This window comes from Lygodium microphyllum, chromosome 23 (assembly GCF_053477565.2).
Source record: "Lygodium microphyllum isolate KBCC chromosome 23, Lygodium_microphyllum_v1.1.10, whole genome shotgun sequence".
In the NCBI taxonomy this organism is placed as follows: domain Eukaryota; kingdom Viridiplantae; phylum Streptophyta; class Polypodiopsida; order Schizaeales; family Lygodiaceae; genus Lygodium; species Lygodium microphyllum.
In genome coordinates, this window is record NC_141157.1 from 119,114,356 (window position 1) to 119,136,810 (window position 22,455).

The following is a 22,455-nucleotide window of genomic DNA, read 5'->3' on the forward strand; positions in this document are numbered from 1 at the left end:
TGAATGCCCAAGTAATAGTGCAAAGGCCCCAAATCTAACATCTCAAAAGTTTGTTGCAAATTTTGTTTGAATGCTAAAATCTGATCATCATTTGTGCCTCTAAGCAAAAGATCATCAACATATAGACATATGACCAGCAAGGATCCCCCCTCTTTACATACGTAAAGGGTAGACTCTGATGAGCTGTTTATGAACCCTTGGCTGAGTAAAAAGGCATCAATCTTTGTATACCAAGCTTGAGGAGCTTGTTTCAATCCATATAAAGCCTTTTTCAGCTTACAAACTAATTGTTTGAATCTCTCAACTGCAAAACCAATGGGCTACTGTACATACACTTCTTCTTGAAGTTCCCCATGTGAAAATGCAGTCTTTATATCTAGCTGACCATCCATAATGGGTAGCCAAAGCAACCATAGATCTAATGGTAGTCGTGCGGAAGGTAGGAGCAAATGTCTCCTCATAGTCAATGCCTTTCTTCTGTGCATAGCCCTTGGCCACAAGCTTGGCTTTATATTTGTCAATGGATCCATCTACATTCCTTTTTAGCTTGTACACCCATTTTGTTCCAATGTCTTTCTTCCCAATAGACAAAGACACCAAATCCCATGTTTGATTCTTTATGATGGAATTAAACTCATCTTGCATTGTTGCCATCCAATACACACTATGTTGTGCATCCTCAAAACATTCAGGCTCCTCATCATCAAATGTATTTGCTGCCATTACAAATTCCATGGTATGTGCATCATCATGCATACGAGCTTGCCTTCTAGTACAACCAGCAATAGGAGCATCCAAATGACTATCTTTCATAGTCTGCAAATACCATCTAGGCATTTGTCTAGCCTCTCGATTGTGTACAAGCTCTTGCTGAATTTCAGATTCAGCACCTTGCTGAATATTCAGGTCAGCCATGGGCTGATTTTCTACTTTACTTAATGGTGCAGCTGGCTGAACATTAAGATCACTTGCTGAAGCTCCAACTACATCACCAAAAGAAATGTGCAGCAGCCCGTCAAAGATATCACTAGCAACCTGATATGTGTCAAAACCAGCAAGGGACAATTCTGATTTTTCATTGAAAACCACATCCCTACTAACAAATGCCTTTTAGAGACAGGATCATATAATCTATATCCTTTGCTCTCACTACTGTACCCCACAAAAATGCATTTGACAACCTTGTTATCCAACTTCTTCCTGAGTACCTTGGAAATATGTGCATATGCAAGATACCCAAAAGTACGAAAATGTCTAATAGAATGTTTCCATTTGTTCCAAACCTCAAAAGGTGTGATATTCTTCAATGCCTTGGTAGGGCATCTATTCAGGACATGGCAAGCACACATAGCTGCTTCCATCCAAAAACTGTGTGGCAAGCTCTTTGCTTTCAACATACATCTGGCCATCTCCATAAGTGACCGGTTCTTTCTCTCTGCAATCCCACTTTGTTGTGGAGTATAAGCAGTAGTGTACTAATGAACAATGCCCTTTTGCTTCAAAAAAGAATTGAGCATAGAGGACATGTATTTCCCCCCTTGGTCCAAATGAAGAGTCTTCACCTTGCAGCCAGATTGATTTTCAACAAGTGCTACAAAAGCCAAAAATGCATCATACACTACTAACTTTTTCACCAAAGAGTAGACCCAGTAGAAGCGAGTAAAGTCATCAATAAAAGTAACGAAATAGTAATAGCCACCCAATGACTTTGTCTACATAGGGCCAGATACATTTGAGTCATAGTAACATGAAATAAGGAACAGGAACGAAGACGGGGATGAGGTCGGGGACGGGGAATGGCTAAAAGCAAGGAATAGGGACGAGGGATGGGACGCGGGAGGGAACGGCATACATAAATAGCATTTGAAAATGTATGCATGTGATGTGGTGGATGGATGTGTAAACATAGTAATAGGGGATGCCCATTTTGTAGCTTCCTGTCCCAGTCCCATCCCCATGTTAGAGCTCCCTCTCATGGTAATAGGGGATGGCAATTTATTATTCTTGTCCCCGTGGGCCTGTCCCTATTCCCATCCCTATCCCCAAAACTGGTCCCATGTTACTATGTGTGTGGATGAATATATACTACCAAAGAACATACAAAAAAACTACCCCCTAAAATATATCCACTCCCCAAAAAAAAAAGTCAAAAACGTCCCCTAACAAAGGACATGACTAGGGGACGGTTGTTGGGGACGGGATGGGATAGGGGACTTTGCCTATAACTCCGCTTATGACATAGCAAGAGTAAGAGTGGACGCTAAATAGACTGACTGATGAGTTGAAAAAGCATCCAACTCATATAACCCATGACATAATGTGCCAGTCAAAACCAAAGTCATGTGTTTCTTACCTCTCACCATGCATTTGTCATCATCAAAGGTGACCTACAAATCACACCCCTAGAAGCATCAATGGTTGTCAACACAATCTCCCCAATACCTCTAACAGGGTATGATGCATTGTTGGCATACTGTACAGACTTGCTAATCGGGGCTACAATAATAGAAGCAAACAAATCTCTGTGAGATGTGATGTGCTTGGAAGCACTGCTGTCAAAAAACCATATGCATGTATCCTCAATAGAGCTAAATGCTCTATCAATCCAAGAAGAGTTATAATTGCATGTGTAAAGACAATAGTTCCTGTCTACAACAAAGGACGCTAACTCAGTAGTAGTAGTAGAAGGTGCATCAAAAACAAATATCCTTGACTCCTCCTTGGCTATGCGTTTTCTACACTCAGTGATGTAGTAGCCTGGCTTCTTGCACTAGTGGCAGTTGTCTTTCTTGGCTTGCATGCCCCTTGTTTCTTATTGCCTTGTGAAGTGCCTAAAGTCCTAGAGCTCCGCGGAGCATTCTTTGCTTGGCTGCCCTTACCCTTTTGTTGTGCCATAAAAGCCTGCTCAGAGGCTATAACATCCACACCACTATTCTTTCGTATCTGCTCTTCCTCTAAGAGAAAATTGACCAGCTGAAGGAAAGTAAGTGGATGTGGGGCAATCCTCATGGTGAGGTTCAAGGCCGTATGAAAGGCCAAGTATGAGGGTGGCAATGAATTCAAGTAAGTAGAAATCATCTGTGCATCTGAGTAATACTCATCTACATTCATAAGCTTCTCACGCAAGTCCTAAATTTTATTTAGATGATCTTGCATAGAATCACTCTCATCTATCTTTACTGTCTTAAGCTCTTTCTTCAAGAAAGAGATGTGCATCTCACTCTTTCAAGCAAACATCTGCTCTAAGGTCAGCTAGGCTTCTCGTGAAGAAGCTGCGGACGAAATGTGAGGGATAATAGACCGCTAAACTACCAATGCAATCAATGACAAAGCATGTGCATCCCGTGTATCCCATGCCTTCTGTGCTACTGATGTTTGGGGAAGTGGCAGAGCTAGAGCAGACTGAACAGGCTGAACAGGCTGAGTTTCCTGTTGTCCACGTCCTCCTGGAGGAGTAACAAGAGCCACAACTCCGGGCCTAACTTCTTCACCGCTAACATAATCTCAAAGATTCTTCGCAATCAGCACATTCTTCATCATGAAGGACCAGAGTGAATACTTGTTACTATCCAACCTATTCTCCTTGGATACATTGTCGCACAGATAACACACGGGAGTTCGTGAAAGTCCCTTGCCACAAGGATGCTTGGCGAAATGGAAGCCCTCCTTCACAAGAATCACTTGTTGCAAGAACCCTACGTAAGAAAATTTTCAAGAAGAATTACAGTAAGACAAAAGAACTCTTATTTAAATTCCAAAAGCCTCGTCAAAGATACAAGAAGCCTCTTCGAAGACTCGAGAAGCCTCTCTTGTCCGAGCACCTCTCAACAAGAGACAAGGAAGAAGATACCCTAAGAGCACCCCTAGTGCCTCCTTATATAGGTTTTACATCTACTCATACATTGTGTCTTTGGGCTTTTCATAAAAAGCTTAAGGCTTTTAATGCCTTTAGCTTTTCCTTAAAAGCTAAGAACGTTAAAACGTTAAGGCAAAACATTTAAAGCTTAAAAAGCTTAAGCCCCATAAATAGCCTTTAAAGGCTACAATATATTGATATGCCGTCTTGTGTTCGTAAATGCTGCCATGCCCACTCCCGCAGAATATGCCGCCATGTTATGTGTCTTCTTCGCATTTGCCTTTCAGCCTGCAAAATATGCCATTATTGTGCTGCCACCTTCTCAATGAGCACTCTGTCGAGAAGACCCCCTTTTGGCTGCGGCCTGATGCTGTCCAGCTGATCAAATACTGCCATCAGAGAATGCACCTTCTCAGAAAGGGTGAGCTTCTCTTGCTCCATGGAACTGCACCGATCTCACATACGGCGGAGGGAGGCCTCAAGATCAAGCCGTGCAGCGATGGCAGCATCCAATTGTGATTGGATGCAGTGGTTTTCTTCTTCCTATCGAGAGGCTTGGAAGGAGAGGTGGCCCCTATTAGTAACCCACGTCTTTTTCTCTGCTTGGGCCCCGGACAGTAGACCCTGGAGCTGCTGGATGGTAAGCTTGGGGTCAAGATGGAGGCCGGCACTGTCCTCAGAATAAATGGGGAAAAAGACTGATCTTCTCTCAGTGAATCCATCTGCCTAATTACACTGCTGTCGTGATAATGATCATCATCATCACCATGATTACAGTTATTAGACTCTTCTGATCTCTGCACCCTAATTACAGTGCTCTCCTGATGATGATGATGATCCGTGTCTTTGAGCAAATCCATCAGCCCAATTACAGTATTGTTATTCTGATGATGATGACGACAGTACTCTGACAGGAGAGCCTGCTCATCACACACTCCTCATCATTGCGAAAGAGTCCTCAAAGTCCACCATGAAAACTTTGGCTCCATAATTCAATGTATTTATAATCATCTTCTGCTCCACAGGACCTGTAATTTCCACTCTCCAATCTACAAAGACAGTTGGTGTCTTGACACACACGCAGTCGCTATCAAAAATGAGCCTGTTTGCTGGATCAAATGAAGGGACTTCTCCTGCATCATACTTGGCCTGCTGCTCTTTTCTGCATGAGAGGATGTATTTTACACGTGGCATGAATGTCCTCTCCAGAGAGGCTACGAATTGGAGAGCCTCCTTTGACAGGACAATCTCATAACCTGCATCCACACACCCACGCACAAGTACACCTGCAGCAAGCTCCAGACGACTCCTCTGATACTGCTTCGCTGGCTTTCATGACTTCTGCTATACGATTGTTCAGTTCGGCCACCATAAGAATTGCATTTGCTTCTTTACCAGTAGAGCCAAGGCTTGAGATTCTGCAAGTCTGGCCTTCTCTAAATCTGAGCGTGCAGTCGAACAACTGTTGCCACACACTTCAGCGATCGCCTTTGTCTCAGCTCCTGTGGCAGCATCACTTCTAAAGCTTTGTGCATTGGAAGTCAGAACCGACTTCTTAACTAATGCCAAGTCCTCCTTCAAGCTCTCTATTTCACCTCTCGCATTGCTGGCAGTCTCAATGATCTCCTTAAGATCAGCTTCTTTGGAAGCGAGCTCATGTTTTGGAATATTCATCAGCTTCAAACGATAATCTTTTTTTTGAAAATCACATAGACAGGAACCCAAATACAAACCCGCATAATAAGCACACCAGTTCCTCCAACTTCAGCATAGCAGCTTCTCTATCGTCTTTTTCCTTCATACGACATTTGTTTCCTTCTCCTCAAGAGCAGCGTTCGAGTATCTTCCCCACATATCACAATAATGCCAATCTTCTTATCTTTTAGGATAAGACATATTAGTGAGCTAACTTCAAAAGCCCGAAATATTTGGCCCAAATGCATGAAATCTCTGCTGTAATCATGTCCCAGACATGTATTGAAGCTGAGAATGCCTGCCCGGACAAAAGCCCCTCCCAAAGAATTATATGGGAATAAAAAATTAATATTTTTTCTTGTTTGTTACCTCTAATATGGACTGAGCTAGCCGTGGAGGTGATTGAAGGCGGTACAGACCAATGGCGGGCTGACCTGGCAGGTTAGAGCAGTCCTGGACTAGCAGGTGCTGGGAGTTGGAGCAGCAGGCAGCACAGCCTGTTAGAGCTGCAGCAGGTGGCGTTGCACAAGCTGGAACAGCAGGTCTTCAGTGGCGTCCAGGCGCAGGGGGCGGAACAAGGGAAGCAACAGGTCTGGAGTAGGAGGGTGAGCTAGGCCACACTTCGATTTGCTTGGCGGGTGGGGATTTACAGGGCGCAAGGGGCGGGCTGCGCTGGTGGCAGGTGACTCCTTTGGTGGCAGTGGGTGGCTCCTCTGGTGGCAATGGGCTTTCCTGTAGGCTATGCTGAAGGCCGGCGAGTGGAGCTGTTGGCCTTAGGGTTGAATGCCAAGGGGATTAGGTGGCCACAATCTGAGCTGAGCTGAGGGCCAGCTCTGATACCAAATGTGAGAGCAAGAAGAGATCGAAGCTTAGGTGAGAGTGGAGTAGACAGTGTAGAGTGTGAGAGCATGACACCTAATGCAATAATCTGAAGTGTGTAGTGCAAGTACAAAGTACAACCCTTAAACCTTAGGGTTGTAAGAGGGTGTTCACACCCAAAGCGTGTGAAACACGATAAGTGCCTAAAACAATAAAAGGATTAAATGTGGGTGAAAAAACCTCTCGTACGGAGAGTAAAAAGCGCCCGAATGACCTACTGAAGATCACCGACACTCCTCTGTGAGCATAGGCGTGAGTCAAACCCAACTGTACATGCACAGAATGCAATCTTGCATATGCCAAATCATATTTCTTCCAAATTTCTTTTCAAGTACACATCACTTTGCCTTGATACCTACATAGGCAAGTGATATAAGTCTCTCTTATTAAATGACAATCAGAAAAAACGACAAGGACCACCTTGAATACCCCACCCTTGCTCTCGTGCTTGTCTCGACTTGCCCCCACCCCGCCTTGTCCATACTCGATCCCACCTGCCCTACCCTTCCCCCACTTTCCAAGCCACTACTCCCCTTGCCCCCCTGCTTGATCCCATCTTGGCTCCCCACCTGCGCTACCCCCACCCACCAATTAACTTGCGGTAAAAAATATATAAAAACCAAAACACTTAAAAATTCGAGTTGGACTTCCTTTCTTGCTTAAATTTTGGGCTTGAGAGGGGGTCTTGAGCTAAAATAAGCATTACATGCTGAATTCGCTACTTAGACAGCTCCAAAAATGCTCAATTAATAAAATTCCTAAAATGTTGCATGGTTTAGTAGAGTTTCAAAATGGTGCGTGGTACGAGGTCCTGAAACTTTCTATAAATAGATGGGCTGCTCTCCATTCAGTCTCAATCTCGTTTTTGTAAGTTTCAAGAGTTGTTTCTCTTCTACCCACACCCCATTCATGAAGGACATCGTAGTTAGAGCTTCCCCTTGTTGTTTGCTACCATTTGGCACTTGATTCTAGCCTCCTTCTCTACTTGTTGGCTGTCGCCATCATTTGGAACTGTCACTTTGGAGCCGCATTTATTGCTACCGCCCCCTGTTGGAGTTATCGCCATCATGCACACCCTATCACCACCTATCTAACATTTGTGTTTGCTGAGTTTCTCTCTCCTCCAGCTATCTCCCATACTTCTTGTATTGTCACCTTCAGTCTCCAACTAGTTTTTCTCTCTCCTCAAGTACTTGCATTTTGTCTTTCTCTCTCCTCACTATTTGTCTGTTTTTACTAGTGTTTGACTTTCGGAGGCTACCTTTTCTGCGCTTAGAGATCCGTTAGGAGTACGACACACTCTCTTGCTCAACTCCTCTGCCTCGGTCCTCAAGACACGAGAGTTCGGGGTACAATTTTCATTCATTGACGGTTTGTTTATTGCATGAGCACTGTACATTCAATATTCATTCATTCATTCAGATTCATTGTGTTCATTGTCTCTATGTTACCCTAATCCTAACTATGTTCTTTTGAGTTTATGCTTTGTCGTACACTTTAGTTTATGTTTTTGCGTTAGGGTATTTCTTCATAGTGCCATGGAGACCCATGGTTGATTTCCAACGCTTGCTAAAACAAGAATATCTAGTGTGGATTGAGCTGCAAAGCTCACTTGCCGTTTATTAGCCTCTCCTAAGGGATGCAATGGCAGCTTAATGTGCAAAAGGTGTCAAGGAAATATGGGATGTATGCTTGCTTGATTCGCCACATGATGCTTTTCTAGTCTCATTATCGACTCAGTTGGGTGAACTTATTCAATATTTTCAATTGTGCTCTTATCAACAAGCTAAGCTTAGGGATCTAACCTATGGACTTCAAGAGAGTTCTTGTCACATTCATTAATTCTTTCGAGCTTTGCGTGCACCCCTTGTGCGGGGGAATGTGGTGAGATTGCAAAATGCAGATGGTCACATGGTCACGAACCCCCAATCTATTGTATATATGTGTCAGGACTATTATGCAAATCTTTTAGGTTCATGAAAGGCATGTTTTTCTCAGGTTTCTCAAGCCCATGCTACCTTTTCTGCCTTGGTTAGAGATCAGGTTCTCCAAGACATGCCTAGATGTTAATATCCGTGAGGGTGAAGTTATGGATGTCGACGGCCATGTGCGAGCAAGTTTGGGTTTTGGGCAGCATGCCTTTATCATGGAAAGAAGGGTTGATTAAGTTGATTCCTAAGGCTCCCTCCCCTTTGAAAATTACAAAGTGGAGATCAATCTCATTGATGGGCACTATGTATAAGATATTTGCGAATGTGTTGGCAAACCATCTCCATAAACACTTACTTGGTCTTGTAAATCCTCACTAGTATGGGTAAAGGACTTAAACATTCTATATAATATCTTGATTGTGCAAATGGCCATAGATTATACACAACATATACAGCATGAGGTTCTTCTAGTGTAGTTGGATCTGGAAAAGGCCTTTGACTTCTTGGGATGGCCTTTTCTTATGGATCTCATGTAAACCATGGGCTTTGGGCCTCATATGTCCTAGTTGATCTACACCATTAGTACAAGTGTCGCTTCCCATGTTGTGCTAAATGGTGGAGTCATTGAGCCCTTTTCGCTTGCACACTCAATCCGATAGGGCCACCCTTTGAGCCCACTCTTTTTTTGCACTTGCTACTCACCCCATTCTTTTGATCCTTGGGTGTTGATGTGTAGCCAAGTCTCTTCCTAAAATGGATATCACAGAAATTGGTCGCCAAGTTTGTCTATTGGAAATCTCAAGCTTGTAAAGTGACGTGGAGTATTATGCTCCCCATGCTCGCTTACTTCTTGCCATTGCTGCCTTGGACTAATGTTGCCTTGAAGGATCTCAGTCAGCAATTCCATTTCATGATGTGAAAGAGAGATTATGTGCATGCTGGTATATCTTGGATATCTTGAAGTCTTCCAAAATCCATGGGAGGTGGGGTTGTTTTGGATGTGATTTAAGGTTTGTGATGGCATGTGCTTAGTGCCAAGATTGAGTTCTCTACATCTGCATTGGTTCTTCTCAACTATTTAGTATGCTCATGGATAATGATACTTTGCAAGGCCCAATGGCATCCTTAGACTAGCGGCCAAGTCATCACAGATAGAATTTCTAGTGGTGTCTTGTCTATTTTCTTGGGAGGGCAAATCAAAGGAGAGACCTAAGTTTTAATACATGGCTCGTCTTGGTGGCGGATGCCACTCTCTTGCCCCAAGGCACACTGATGTCTTTTTGTACTATTAGATGGGTCTTTTGGGTCTCTTGTGACTACCGTGATATTCCGGGGCAAAATCTCCAATTTTTTGCATGACCAGCAACCCTTTCCTGTCTTGGATTTTGATTATCCTTTACAAGATTCAGATCTAGTAGGGCACTTGACCCTTGAGTCTTCTTCAATTAATCGAATTTTTCATCTCATGATCCAAGATTGCACATGGTTGACCACCAAAGCCAATGCACTTAGAGGATTGAACAAATCTAAAGCCTAGTGGAAATTGACAATGATGGAGGGATGAATCAGCAAGGCACCATTCAAATGTAAGGTATTCATTTGGGGAATCCTAGTGGGTGATCTTCCCCTTGCATTGGCCCTTCAACACAAGGGTATTTCTAATCAGAATTGTTTCTTTTGTACCATTATAGTTGAGTCTTTCGATCACAGATTCATCTCCTATCCTTTTACTCGGAAGATTTGCATCCTCCTCTCGGACATTTGGCGTGTTGTGATTGGGGCTAAGATGTGTCCTCTTTTGATTGGGTATTTGGTAAAGCTAAATATCATGGTCCGATGCAACCTTATATGAAGATTTTGTTTCACTTTTTTGGATTTTGGGATTATTGGCATATTTGTCACACTCGCAATGCATTCATTTTTTATTCCGCCTTGGGTATCGAACATCATGTTGCAAATCTTAAGGGGCTTCTTCAATGGTAGCGTGATCTTATACAGCATGTTGATATCTTGGCTAGAGGTGACGTAGTTGTAGAAATTGTTGGAGCTTGATGGATCTGGACTGAGTGAGCTGAGGGTGAGAATGTCAGATATTGCACAAAGAGTAAAGAGCAGTAGAGAGGAGTGTAAGTACGACCCAATGGATGTTCGGTACAATGGTGAGTGTACCACTTTTTAGGTTTTGATCATATATAAAGTATAAGAGTGTAAGGGTGTGTTCACACCCAAACATTGTAAAAGGCACAGTGAGCCTTTATTTCCAACAACCTCCCACCTAAAGGCAACGTGCCTGAAGGTAGAGAAAAGAATCAGCTAAGTCTATGTATGTACAAAGCTGAAAGACACATATACTATCCAATCCCCATCATCTGGCGGCAATGAGCAAACCGCTTGGCTAGAAGACCCTTCGTGAGAAGATCTGCAGGGTTATCATCTGTATGTACCTTGACAAGCTCAATGCCCTTGCTGTCAAGTACATCCCTGATAAAGTGATACTTCACTTGTATGTGCTTTGTCTTGCGTGAAAGATAAGATTCTGTGCTAGCATGATAGCACTCTGATTGTCACAGTGGAGGATAGGAACCTTTGTAATACGAAGCTTTCTCACGAGACGTGAAAGCCATAAAGCCTCTTTGCATTCCTCAGTGGCAGCCACATATTTTGCCTCTGTTGTAGACAATGCGACACACTTTTGCAGTCTAGATATCCAAGAGGCTGCTCCACCTATGAACATGAACACATATCCTGAAGTAGACTTCCTGCAGTCAAGATGGCCAGCATAGTCTGCATCTGTGAACCCAACAACAAATGACTTCTACTTACCAAAACAAATACACAAATCCTTTGTGCCCTTAAGGTATCTCATGATACCCTTCACTGCTTCCCAATGCTTTTTACCAGGATATGCCATGTATTTTCTTACCACTCTCACCGCAAATGCAATGTCAGGATGTGTAGCAACCATAGCATACATCAAGCTACCATCAGCTGAAGCATAGGGTATCTTGGCCATTTCAGCTTTTCCATCATTTGATGTAGGACTGTCATCTGCACTAAGTTTCACATATGGAGGCAATGGTACACTAATGGCTTTTCCCCCCTCCATATTGAAACGCTGCAAAACTTTAGTGGCATACTCCTGCTGTGAGAGATAAAGAAGACCCTTCAATTTGTCTCTGAGTATACGCATGCCAAGAATGTGATTGGCCTCACCAAGATCCTTCATATCAAAGCTATTGTGTAAACTTTGCTTCAAGAAGTCCAAGGCATGAACATCCTTACCTGCAATCAACATGTCATCCACATACAAAACCAAGAGAATAAGGCTGCCATTTGCTGCCTTCTTGGTGTATAAGCAGTGATCAACTTGAGAATGATGAAATTCCTGAGATTGCATGAATGCATCAAATTTGTGATACCATTCTCGTGGTGCCTGCTTCAGCCCATACAAACTCTTTTTGAGTTTACATACCATGTGCTCTTTTTCCTCTCTATATGAGTTTCATGTCTTCAGATGCAACTAAGCCCAAGGCGGTTCGCAAAGTAGTCATTTTGACTACAGGAGAAAAGATTTCATCAAAATCAATTCAATGTTCTTGCTTATACCCTTTAGCAACTAGGTGTGCCTTGTACTTTGGCAAAGAATCAAAAGTGACTTTCATTTTGTAAACCCATTTATAGGGAGCACTTTTTCTCCTTTTGGCAAATGCACCAAATCCCAAGTGCCATCTTCATGAGGGATTCCATCTCTAATAGCATTGCTTTGTGCCATTTCTTGCTATCCTGTCTGTCCATTGCTTCCTGGAAGCATGATGGCTTACCACAATCTATTAGCATGACATAATCAGCCACATAGTTTACATCAAGAACGAACCTATTTGGCTGCTTTTGCACTCTGGTCGACCTACGGACCAAATGGTCAAGATTTGTTGGCTGTCCAGCCTGCAAATCTGCATTAATTGCTTGTTGTTCTGTAGGTTCAGTGTGTTGTACAATTGGTTCAGGTTGTTCCAAAGGCACATGTTCTTGCTGAATTTGTGCGACATCATGGGCAAGATCCTGCTGATCATTTTCAGCATCATTCCCTGCATTTTCAGGGACATTTACAGTAGGTATTTGCTATTGTCTAACAGGCATTCTTTGCTGTCTTATTTGTACATCCTCCAAGAATACAATCCTTCTGATCTCCTCTATTCTTTCGGGCTATTTGTGCATGTGATCTTCTCGGAAGATAACATCATCGCTGCGAACTATTCTTTTCTTGGGATCCCATAATTGATACTCCATCTCACCTTTATCACCATATCCTAGGAAAATACATTTATAGGACTTTGGCTCAAGTTTACTGTGTTCTTCCTTGCAAATGTGCACAAATGCCTCGTAGCCAAACACTCAAGTGAGCATATGAAGGTGGCTTGCCCAACCACTCTTCTTGAGGAACTCCCCCTCCCCAAAGGCCTATTTGGTGATCGATTAATCAAGCGTATGGCTGTCATAACACCCTCTGCCCAAAATCCATGGGGTAAAGTAGCATGTGACAACATTGTACGGACCTTGTCTTGAATGGTCTTGTTCATACGCTCTACAACACCATTTTGGGGCGGATTTTGAGGGGCAGTAAGCTCCCTTTTAATCCCTTTGCTGTCACAAAAGTCCTGAAAGGCTTTGGATACATATTCCCCACCATTGTCAAAGTGAATGCACTTTAATGTGTTGCTAGTCTGATTTTCAGGAAGTGCCAAGAATTTTTTAAATTTATCCAAGGCCTTGTCTTTGCGACAAATTAAATAAACCCATACTTTGCATGTGGCATCATCAACAAAGGTAATGAAATACTTCTTTCCCCCTAGAGATAATCTTGACAGTTGACATACATCTGAATGTACCAACTCTAAGGGTGAATACTTTAGAGAAATAGATTTTTTATGTGACATTTAAGCATGTTTACCATAAATACAATGATCGCACTATTCAAGATCAAGCTCTTCTTGAGCTGAGGTATATGTCTCACGTTATGCAAAACAAACACGGAGCCATGCTAAAATTCCAGTTTCACATTGCCAATGCCTGCAATTTTACATGCATAGTTATTCCCCAAGTGAACAACACCACGTACACCACCATTGTAGTCAGAGAACCACTCATGATGTGGTGTGACATGAAAGGACGCACTTGAATCCAAGTGTGCATATTATCCTCAAAATCTGCAATCAATGCATGTGCACTCAAAGAAGAAGCAAGAAGTACATCCTATCACTGTCAATATCATGAGTGACTACATTAACCTCTTCTATTTTCACATTGCTCTTCTTTGCAGGTTGGCTGTCTTTTTTTTTCAGCCTTGTTTTCTTCAGTGTTTTTTTTTTCCCCCTTCTCTTTCTTCAATTGAAAAGAGTCCCGTTTGTAGTGCCCTTTTTTGCCACAATGATGGTACTCCACATTTTTTCCACGAGACTTGCTGTGTGCTCTATTTTCAGAACTATCCTTGAGCTGAAATCTGCCTCTTGTGTGCAATGCATTAGAAGACTTGTTTGGTGAGTTATTCTGCCTATTGAGTTCTTCCATTGGCAAAGAACTCTCCACATCAGAGTATAACAGCTGAGCATTCAAATTACTCAGCTGTCCTGAAAGTATCTCAACTTTCAGGCAAAGTACATAGCAAGAAAGTAGCCTTGAACTCTTTATTAATATGGAAATCCAAAGCAATCAGCTGACTGAAAATTAAGTTAAACTCATTCAAATGTACAGACATGGCTGTACCTTCTTTCATGCGAAAGTCCATTAATTTTTTCAGCCAATAAACCTTGCTAGCTGCACTTTTCCGAGCATACAATTCTTCAAGCCTTTGCCGCATTCCATATGCTGAATTCAGCTTCTCAATGTCAAAGAGCAAGTTGTCTGACACTGAGAGCTCAATGGTAGAGCGAGCAAGCTCGTCCAAGTCATCCCACTCATCTTGTTCCATGTCTGCCGGTTTGATTCCCTTTGTTTTGATGGGCTTTACATGTTTCTTCTGCACCAAGACATTGTAGCATTGTTTTTGCCAAATTGCAAAATTATATGCACCCTCAAGCTTCTTAATGTGCAAAAGATTACTATTGTCACTGTTTCCAGCCACAGTCCCAAATTGACTAACCAATCACCAAAGGCAAGCCCAAATGTGACACAAGTAACCATGATACACAATAGTACCAACCGACCAGCAATGAAAAAATCCCGAGATCGCAGAAATTTCAGATCTACAAATAGATTTTCAAAATTAAAAGGTGTCTATTGCTGCACTCCTCAAGCAATTACTAACACACATAGAGACCGAGCCACCAGTTACATGTGAAAGCCCCAAAATCTCACTACAATTTCTGCTCCAAAGGCATTCCCGGGCACAAATTTCACAATTTTGGTCAAATGTCCTAAATTTTTAGAGGGTACTTTGTCCAGATTGCGTCAATACGTGTACCCAAGTGCATGTACCAAACTTTTGTTGCACAAATTGAAGGGATTTTGCAAAATCCCCAAATTTATTTGAATCAGAGTACACAAAATTTAGTGAAATTGAAGAAATTCCACTAAAATGTGAAAATCCCCAAAATTTCTCAGGCAAATGTGCACCAAATGTGCAATTTTTGAGTCGGATTGTCTTGTCCCACACTAAAGTCCCCAAATCAAAGAAAAGCCCCAATTTTCTTGGGCAAAATTTCACGTTATGCTTGTACGTGTGAACACCGAGTAAAATAATTGCAGAATTTAAGGAGAAATTTTTGAAAAGAAAAAGAAGACATGATGGGTCTGTCTTGACGTTGACCAGGACCCGTCAAATCTGACGCTTGGCCTGCGACTTGTCACCCAATTATCCGTTTCCTGTCAGTGTACTTGCATCTTGTTGATTGCCTATAGAAAGTGCCACCTGGGTTGCAGCCTATTGCCTGCTACTTGTCATGTGCTCCTGCGGCATTTGCAACCTGCCGCTTGCTACCCGTCATGTGTCCCTATCTATTGAGCCCGCCTATGACACCTGTCGATTACACCAATCTTGCTCGCCTTGACAATCTGTTGCCTCCCGACGGGTTGCATGCCACGTGTCAGTGTCAGATGCTCACCTATCCTAGGGCATGACGCCCATCACTAGCTCTAATACTAGTTTGTTGGAGCGTGACGGATCTAGACTGAGTGAGCTGAGGGTGAGAACGTCAGATATTGCACAGAGAGTAGAGAGCAGTAGAGAGAGAAGTATAAGCACGACACAATGGATGCTGGGTACAGTGACGAGTGTACCACTTTTTAGGTTTTGATAATATATAAAGTACAAGAGTGTAAGGGTGCGTTCACACCCAAACACTATAAAAGGCATGATGAGCCTTTATTCCCAACAACAATTAGACGGCACAGTGAATAGAAGCTGAGCAAGGAGTAGAGAACACAACAAATATGAGAAGAATAGAGATTGCTTTAATTTCAAACGAACTGATACAAAGATGGCACTGTCCATCCGTGTGCTTCCAATGTGAAGCTTAGATAGTGATCTAGAAAGATGATAGGCGAAGAGCTTAGGGTAGCTGGAAGAACTCTGACTGGGTGAAAGAGGGACTAACGATGGCTTTAGAGGAATCTTCCTTTTATAGCCCAAGAAAGTAGTCTAGTCAGCAAGTCTGAGCATATTATGAACCTTCCCTAATTGGCAAAGGAATATTCCCTTTATTGTCGGGATGGGGGTACTGCTCTCGGACCCAGGGAGGCCAGGGGCCGCTTCCGCAGCCCCTAGACCCCACAACAAGGGCCTTGATAACTCCCACACACTGCAACTCAATGCATTGTGCCTCAAGTTGTTACTAGCATAACTACTCTATCTAACCCGAAGACTAGATCCACAAAGGTCACCTTTTTGCCATTTGGTCACATAGACCTCATCTAACATACAAGTCAAGACCCACCCAATGTCCTTGCTCACACATGGCTTCTCCTCATAATGGGAGCCTTACAACTTAGAGCACCATGGATCATTGGTGGCACCTTACAAGGGTGAGGCATTAAGCATATCTAATAGTTTCTTGGCATCGGGCGGTCTCTTCAATGACCTTGCTTTGACTTTTGTCCTTTTGTTTTGTACTTTGTTTGTGGCATGATATAATATAGCAACTCATTATGAACAAAGGAGAGAGAGAATCTTTTTTTAAAAACATGATGGGATAGATTGCTGCAATTGTGAAAGTTTGAGATTCCTTATCAAGGGAAACTCTTTACATGGAGGTTTCTTATTGGGGATCTCCCCATTAGGGATGTGCCACGTACTCGCAATATCTCATGGGGTTGATTTATCTTTTGCACTACTTGTGATGAGACACCAATTCATCTTCTTCTCTTACCTTCTAATCCCATGTGTGGACCTTTGTGACTTGCTAGCGGACACCAGCCCATTCTTGGATCATGCGTAAGATGCCTTCTTTGTTCTCTCTGCAGTCATATCATCCCTGCCTCTTCCATTTTCTTAGATGCACAACTCTCTAGCACATTTGGTGCACTATGCCTTCATTTTTTATTTGGCCTCTAGTATTCGTGGCCATGTGGCCCATGTTTTTGGACTACTATTATGGCAGATCTTTTCCATCATTTTGGCAGATCTGGTCCCCCCTAACATGGCTATCCCTTTGCTAGATATTGTTCGCTCTACTTCTATTGTGCCGCCTACATGATGCTTGTGTGCTAGATTTTGGTAGTCTTTTGGCTTGATTTGTAATTGCTGGGATTTTTATAGTTTTTAAATGATTGGCCAGAAGGCCTGTTGTAAATACTTTCATTTAATTTAAGCTTCTTCACGAAAAAAAACAAGAATGTTTTTGGTAGCCTTTTGGTTCCATATGTTGTTTTCTACATGCCTTTGATTCTGCTTGGTTGGTCAGAAGGCCCTCTATAAATATTTCAATTCATTAATTCAAATTTCTTCTCACAAAGAGAGAGAGAGAGAGAGAGAGAGGTTCAAATATTTTATGGTAAATTACAGCTGGGGGATCAATCATATGAGCTTTATACCATTGAGCGGGATTCAATTCTCTCGTCACTAGCAAGACGAGCAAAGGTTGGTTGTCTTCAATATCCCACATGCAAGTAGATGTATATGCATGAATAAAGAATCCCGTCTTTGGAATGTCGAAATGCAAGTAGCTCTAAATGCATGAATAAAGGATTGCATGTTTGGCATGTAGACCATGCTATGGGAAATAGGGAAATAGAAAGAGAAATGGAAACGGAAACTGAAACAGAATCACCAAAAATTTGGAGTTTTGGGGAATTTCTGCTGACTGTAGGGATGACAAAGGATGAATGATATGGAAGCCCTCTACAGGGCTGCTTTGTGTCTTGTATTTTGCCTGGGATATTGTTCCAATGAGTCTTATTAATAGATTTTTTTTAATTTGCTTTGAAAAAAAAAAGTGTAAAGGCTAAAACAGAAACAGGAACAGAAGCGGAAAGGGAAACCTTGAAATGGCAAAACAGTGGAGTTTCAGTAACTATGATCTAGACTGTACTCCAAGCAGAGAAACCTTGAAATGGCAAAAAAGTGGAGTTTCAGTAACTATGATCTAGACTGTACCCCATGCTTGGAGTACATGCTAGTGAATCCCATGTGGAAATGATTATGTTTTATTTAGGGAAAATTCACATATAAGGATATTCTGCTGCAGCTGCTTGAAGGTTCACTCTTTGGAGTACATGTTTTCTTAAGTCACACAATATTAAATACTTTCTAAAGTTTCCAGTATTTCAATGACAACTTTCATGGAGATGGATAGGACAGCACTCAAGTTCTCTCATGTGTCAGCAAGGAAAGTCAAAATGACTTAGCTAGCTCGTTGAGTTTGGGATTTCAATTTTGGAGAGAACTTTTTCTGAAACTGTCACACACTCACATGCACAAATCAGTGTTTGAGAACCCTATAACCCTCCCCCAATGCCTTTGGGGAAAAAAAACGAACAGGACAACATTTGAGTTCTCATGTGTCAGCAAGTCAAAATGTAGTCACGAGCTTATTTAGTTTGGGGCTTTGAATCTGGAGAGAATGACTTCTGAAACCACAAAATGCTCACAGACATACGTCAATCCTTGAGAACACTAGACAAAAAAGGGAAAAAAGATTCCCCCCCCCCCCCCCACAAAAAAAAAAAAAAAAACCCTTCCAATTGAACAGGTAAAACAGATTACAATGCTTCCTAATTTATAATCTCTTCATGCTTAGCAAGTGTTTGAAAATACAACACTTTCTTGAATCGCAGATGTTGGCAGAAGCTCTCAATAAGCTTAAGGGGGTAACATGTAACAGAGCAGAGGGTTCAATGTATCTGTTTCCTCAAGTACGACTACCTAAACAAGCCATCAAAGCAGCATATACAGCAGGGACAGTACCAGATACATACTATTGTACACGCTTACTAGAGTCGACAGGAATTGTTGTTGTTCCAGGCTCAGCATTTGGCCAGGTTAGTAAATGCACTGACATGATTTGGAGGAAAGCCTGAAATGACAGACACCTCCTTTTCCAAACTGACAGCTCTTTAACTGGCTAGTTCTAAGGTTCACTGTAATGATATTGTCTGCTTTGACAGGTCCCTGGAACATTTCATTTCCGAATGACATTTTTACCTCCCGAGGACAAATTGCCTGGCATTATTGCTCGTCTTACCAGATTTCATGAGAGATTTTTGCTAGAATTTGGAGGGTAATTTATGCAAGTTGAACCTCCAAACATGTATTTGCTATACCTGCCAAAGACAGGCCCTAAACATGGCCTATTTGAAAATACAATTCAATAATAGAGATTCTAAGCTACTCATAGTTGTACACAGTCAGGGTCATTTTCTCTGCAGCTGTTAGGGCTGCAGAAACTTTGTATCTTCTGTGAAAGATACTTCAGCATCATGCAAGTGGCATGTGAGTTTTCCCCAGTCAATGGTGTTTCAAAACACCAGTTTCAATGTGGCATGATGTATTGTGTAAAGTAGTGGCAAATTGATTGCTAGTACAATAATATTACTATTAGGATCAAGTTACATAAATAGAACTCTGGATTCCAAACAGAAACAAGGTGAGGCATTCACAAGGGCCTGCCAAGATAAGAGCAGAAGAGGTCAGGACCTGCAAGTCACAGATAAGCACCTTTGCCCATTTGGAGCATAGTTAGGCATTTTGAGCAACAGATACTACATCAGGATAGAGTAGAAATGGATCTAAATGCTACATGGCTGTTGTTGTGATTGATTTGTCAAGTTTTTATGGACTGCACGTAGTTTGTGGAAGAGACAGACAGTTCTAGTCATCAGCCAATATACAATCCATCTGGACCTGCGTGAACTTCAAAGTAATGCATCTTTTGGGGGCATTCAAATACTGTGGCTGGACAAGTTTATATCCACACCCTAACCATATTGAATACACATAAGTCCTAGGCCTAGCCAATGTTACTTTTAAGTAAAGTGAAACAAAGGTATATGTCTTCAAGCCCTTTAAAATTGACTCAACTAGGCCATATTTATTAGTCTGCCTGAGCCAATAGAGATTTACTCTCGAGTTACATGTTTGTGCATGTATTGTGCATGCATGCATGAGTGGTAGGTATGTGTCCGAAAATCCTAAATAGTAAAGTTCTTTTTGAATATCTTTCACATGCACCTTATCTATCTATTCATGCATATCCATGTACGTATTCATACATGAATGCAAGGTATCTATATATGATGTACATGTATGTATGTTTGCATGCCATTATAACTATAACATGGCAGTATTCATATATGTAGATGTGTGCAATCAAATGTGTATGAAAGCAAGGTGTTCTTACGTCTATTTAATGTATGTGTGCATGCTAAAACATTTTTGTATATTTGGGAAAAAGTTGCTTTTGATGTTTAGAATGTACTTTTAAAAACATGTTGCTTGTTGGAATACTTCCAATATCAGAATTGGATGTACTTTCAGTATCAAAATTGGATATAATCAACCAATGCCATTCAACTCTCTATGTTGTCTATCTCCACAAGGGAAACTATATTTTGGTCCCAAGTCTTAACCACTAAGGCAATTTTTAGTGTTCATACTCAAGCCAGTTTGACATAAGTCTTATTCACACCTTAGACTCCAACTCTCATTTTTACCCTTGGTCACATTGCCAATTATCCCAACCACGTAGAATGTCTCTTTGAATCCAAATTTAAGGAGATTGAGATGTTTTTGCATCATCTCTTGCATCACTTGATCCCGTAAACCATTTACCTGAGTAACATTAGCTCACATGCACTTGGACTTCTTAGTTTTTTGGTGCCCAACTTGGACTCTTATACCAATATAAACTGACTCTAGGCTATGAAAAACACACTAAGTATGTTAAATATAGAGCGGACAACACATTGATTAACAAGCTACCCAAAATCCTATGAGTAGTGTCTTCTTAGGTTTTTGCAAGTGAACGCATAGCATCATGATAACGTTTGGAACATTTGTCAAATTATTTGCTATGATAGACCTTGAACTAGTTGACACCAAATTATGATCATACTCACTTTCCTATGGCATCCCACTAGGGAGGAGCAAGAACGCATGTTTTGTAAAAGCATCCACATACAAGACCAGTTGACTCAAGAGATTCCAAAGTAGCAATTGCAAGCCTATTGAATAATTCTCTCATTTCTTGGTAACCACACCTATCTACGAGCCCTAGATTGGTCCATTACTTTCCATATGCACATTGATGCATCAAAGTTTGCCATGCCATGTAAGATGCAACTCTCATCATATGTACATATTGTGTCTAATGTCCATGTTAAATGTGTTAAATATAAATAAGAAACCTTTATAGCCATAATAAGGAAGGCATTTCCAGCATATCTATTAATTATAAGTAAAATATAATATTTAATAGTTAATGATTAATACTTATATTATTGGATGAGCATACAATTATAGGTCAAGTATAATTTACGTAAATATGGTATCTCAAAGGAGGGAGAGAGAGAGAGAGAGAGAGAGAGAGAGATTAACGTCTTTAGAAGGCCAAAATGACCTATGATACCATAACTAATACAATTGGTATCATCATCTCATCAAAGAAGAAACTTGTACATGATAAATTAAAATGGAAAATTGAGAGAATTGAAAAGAGTATAGAATCTCTACCTCTGTGTGTGGAATCCACCAAGACTTTGCAAGCTATCGCCACCTGACTCGATATGGTAATCTTCATTTGTAATGAGCAATCGTGATGCAAATGTGTCACACATGAGCATGCTTATGCCAAGTATGAAAGGGTATCGTGCTTTGCATAACGTTGTAGCTCTATCTAGTGTGATCCCAGCTAATGATGTCCCTCGATAGTGCATCAGTAGTAGATGTAGTGTCTAAGGTGGCAGTGGCTAAAGAGTCAGCTATATTGAAAAAGTCTATAACTACTCTTTAGAGGAGTGGATGTGACTGGGGTTGCCTCTGATCTCATAACAATGCTGCTCTGCACCATTGGAGCTCCAATAAGAAAAGGCCTAGACATCTCTGGTCCTCATAGTCCATCACCTGTCTCATTGGTCCAAAGCCCTCCTTAAAGAGGCAATGATAGCGACCTCAGATATCATACTATACAATGCATCTACAAATGTAGTGTTCATCTTTGCCTCCCATCCACAAAGCTAGCAAATCCTCTCATTTGCTGCAACATGGTTCCATTGACTTGTCTCAATTATCAATTGATGTGATGAGGTGTGGATTTGTCCAATAGCAGCTCGAAGCCCGTGAGAAAGTTGAGCATCCATATATCTCGGCCTCACTATGAAATCGTCATGGAAAAACTGCAAGAAGTGACATTGGTGTTGTGCCATCTTCGTATACCTAATGGAAAAGCGGGATTGGACCGAGTCCTCTCTGTCTGCACTTTAGTGATTTTTGCTATGATCACTCTATTCAACTCTAAATGGTTGAGACTCAAAAGTGGGACAACCAAGGCTCTAATTGAACAGTGGCAATTTTTTTATATTCATGCCATGCAAATTCAGCCATGTGCTCATATATGCATACCAACACTATCTATCTCCCTTTGCTGCAAGCCATCTTGAAGACTCCAG

The 22,455-nt window shown here is 41.6% G+C and overlaps 1 protein-coding gene across 3 annotated transcripts in view; it reads left to right on the forward strand.

The window, feature by feature from the left end:
- The window catches only part of LOC148016669 (alanine aminotransferase 2-like), a 190,956-nt gene extending 171,082 nt beyond the window's left edge, over positions 1 to 19,874 (forward strand). The window contains exons 13-15 of one of the 3 annotated variants that reach the window (XM_087664104.1): positions 17,357 to 17,431; positions 18,628 to 18,831; positions 18,958 to 19,874. In XM_087664104.1, coding sequence (XP_087520230.1) covers positions 17,357 to 17,431; positions 18,628 to 18,831; positions 18,958 to 19,074 — 396 coding nt within the window. In that variant the 3' untranslated portion in view covers positions 19,075 to 19,874. The remainder of the gene's footprint in view (positions 1 to 17,356; positions 17,432 to 18,627; positions 18,832 to 18,957) is intronic. The other 2 variants (XM_087664105.1, XM_087664103.1) reach the window with 2 other exon arrangements.
- Positions 19,875 to 22,455: the final 2,581 nt, after the last annotated feature.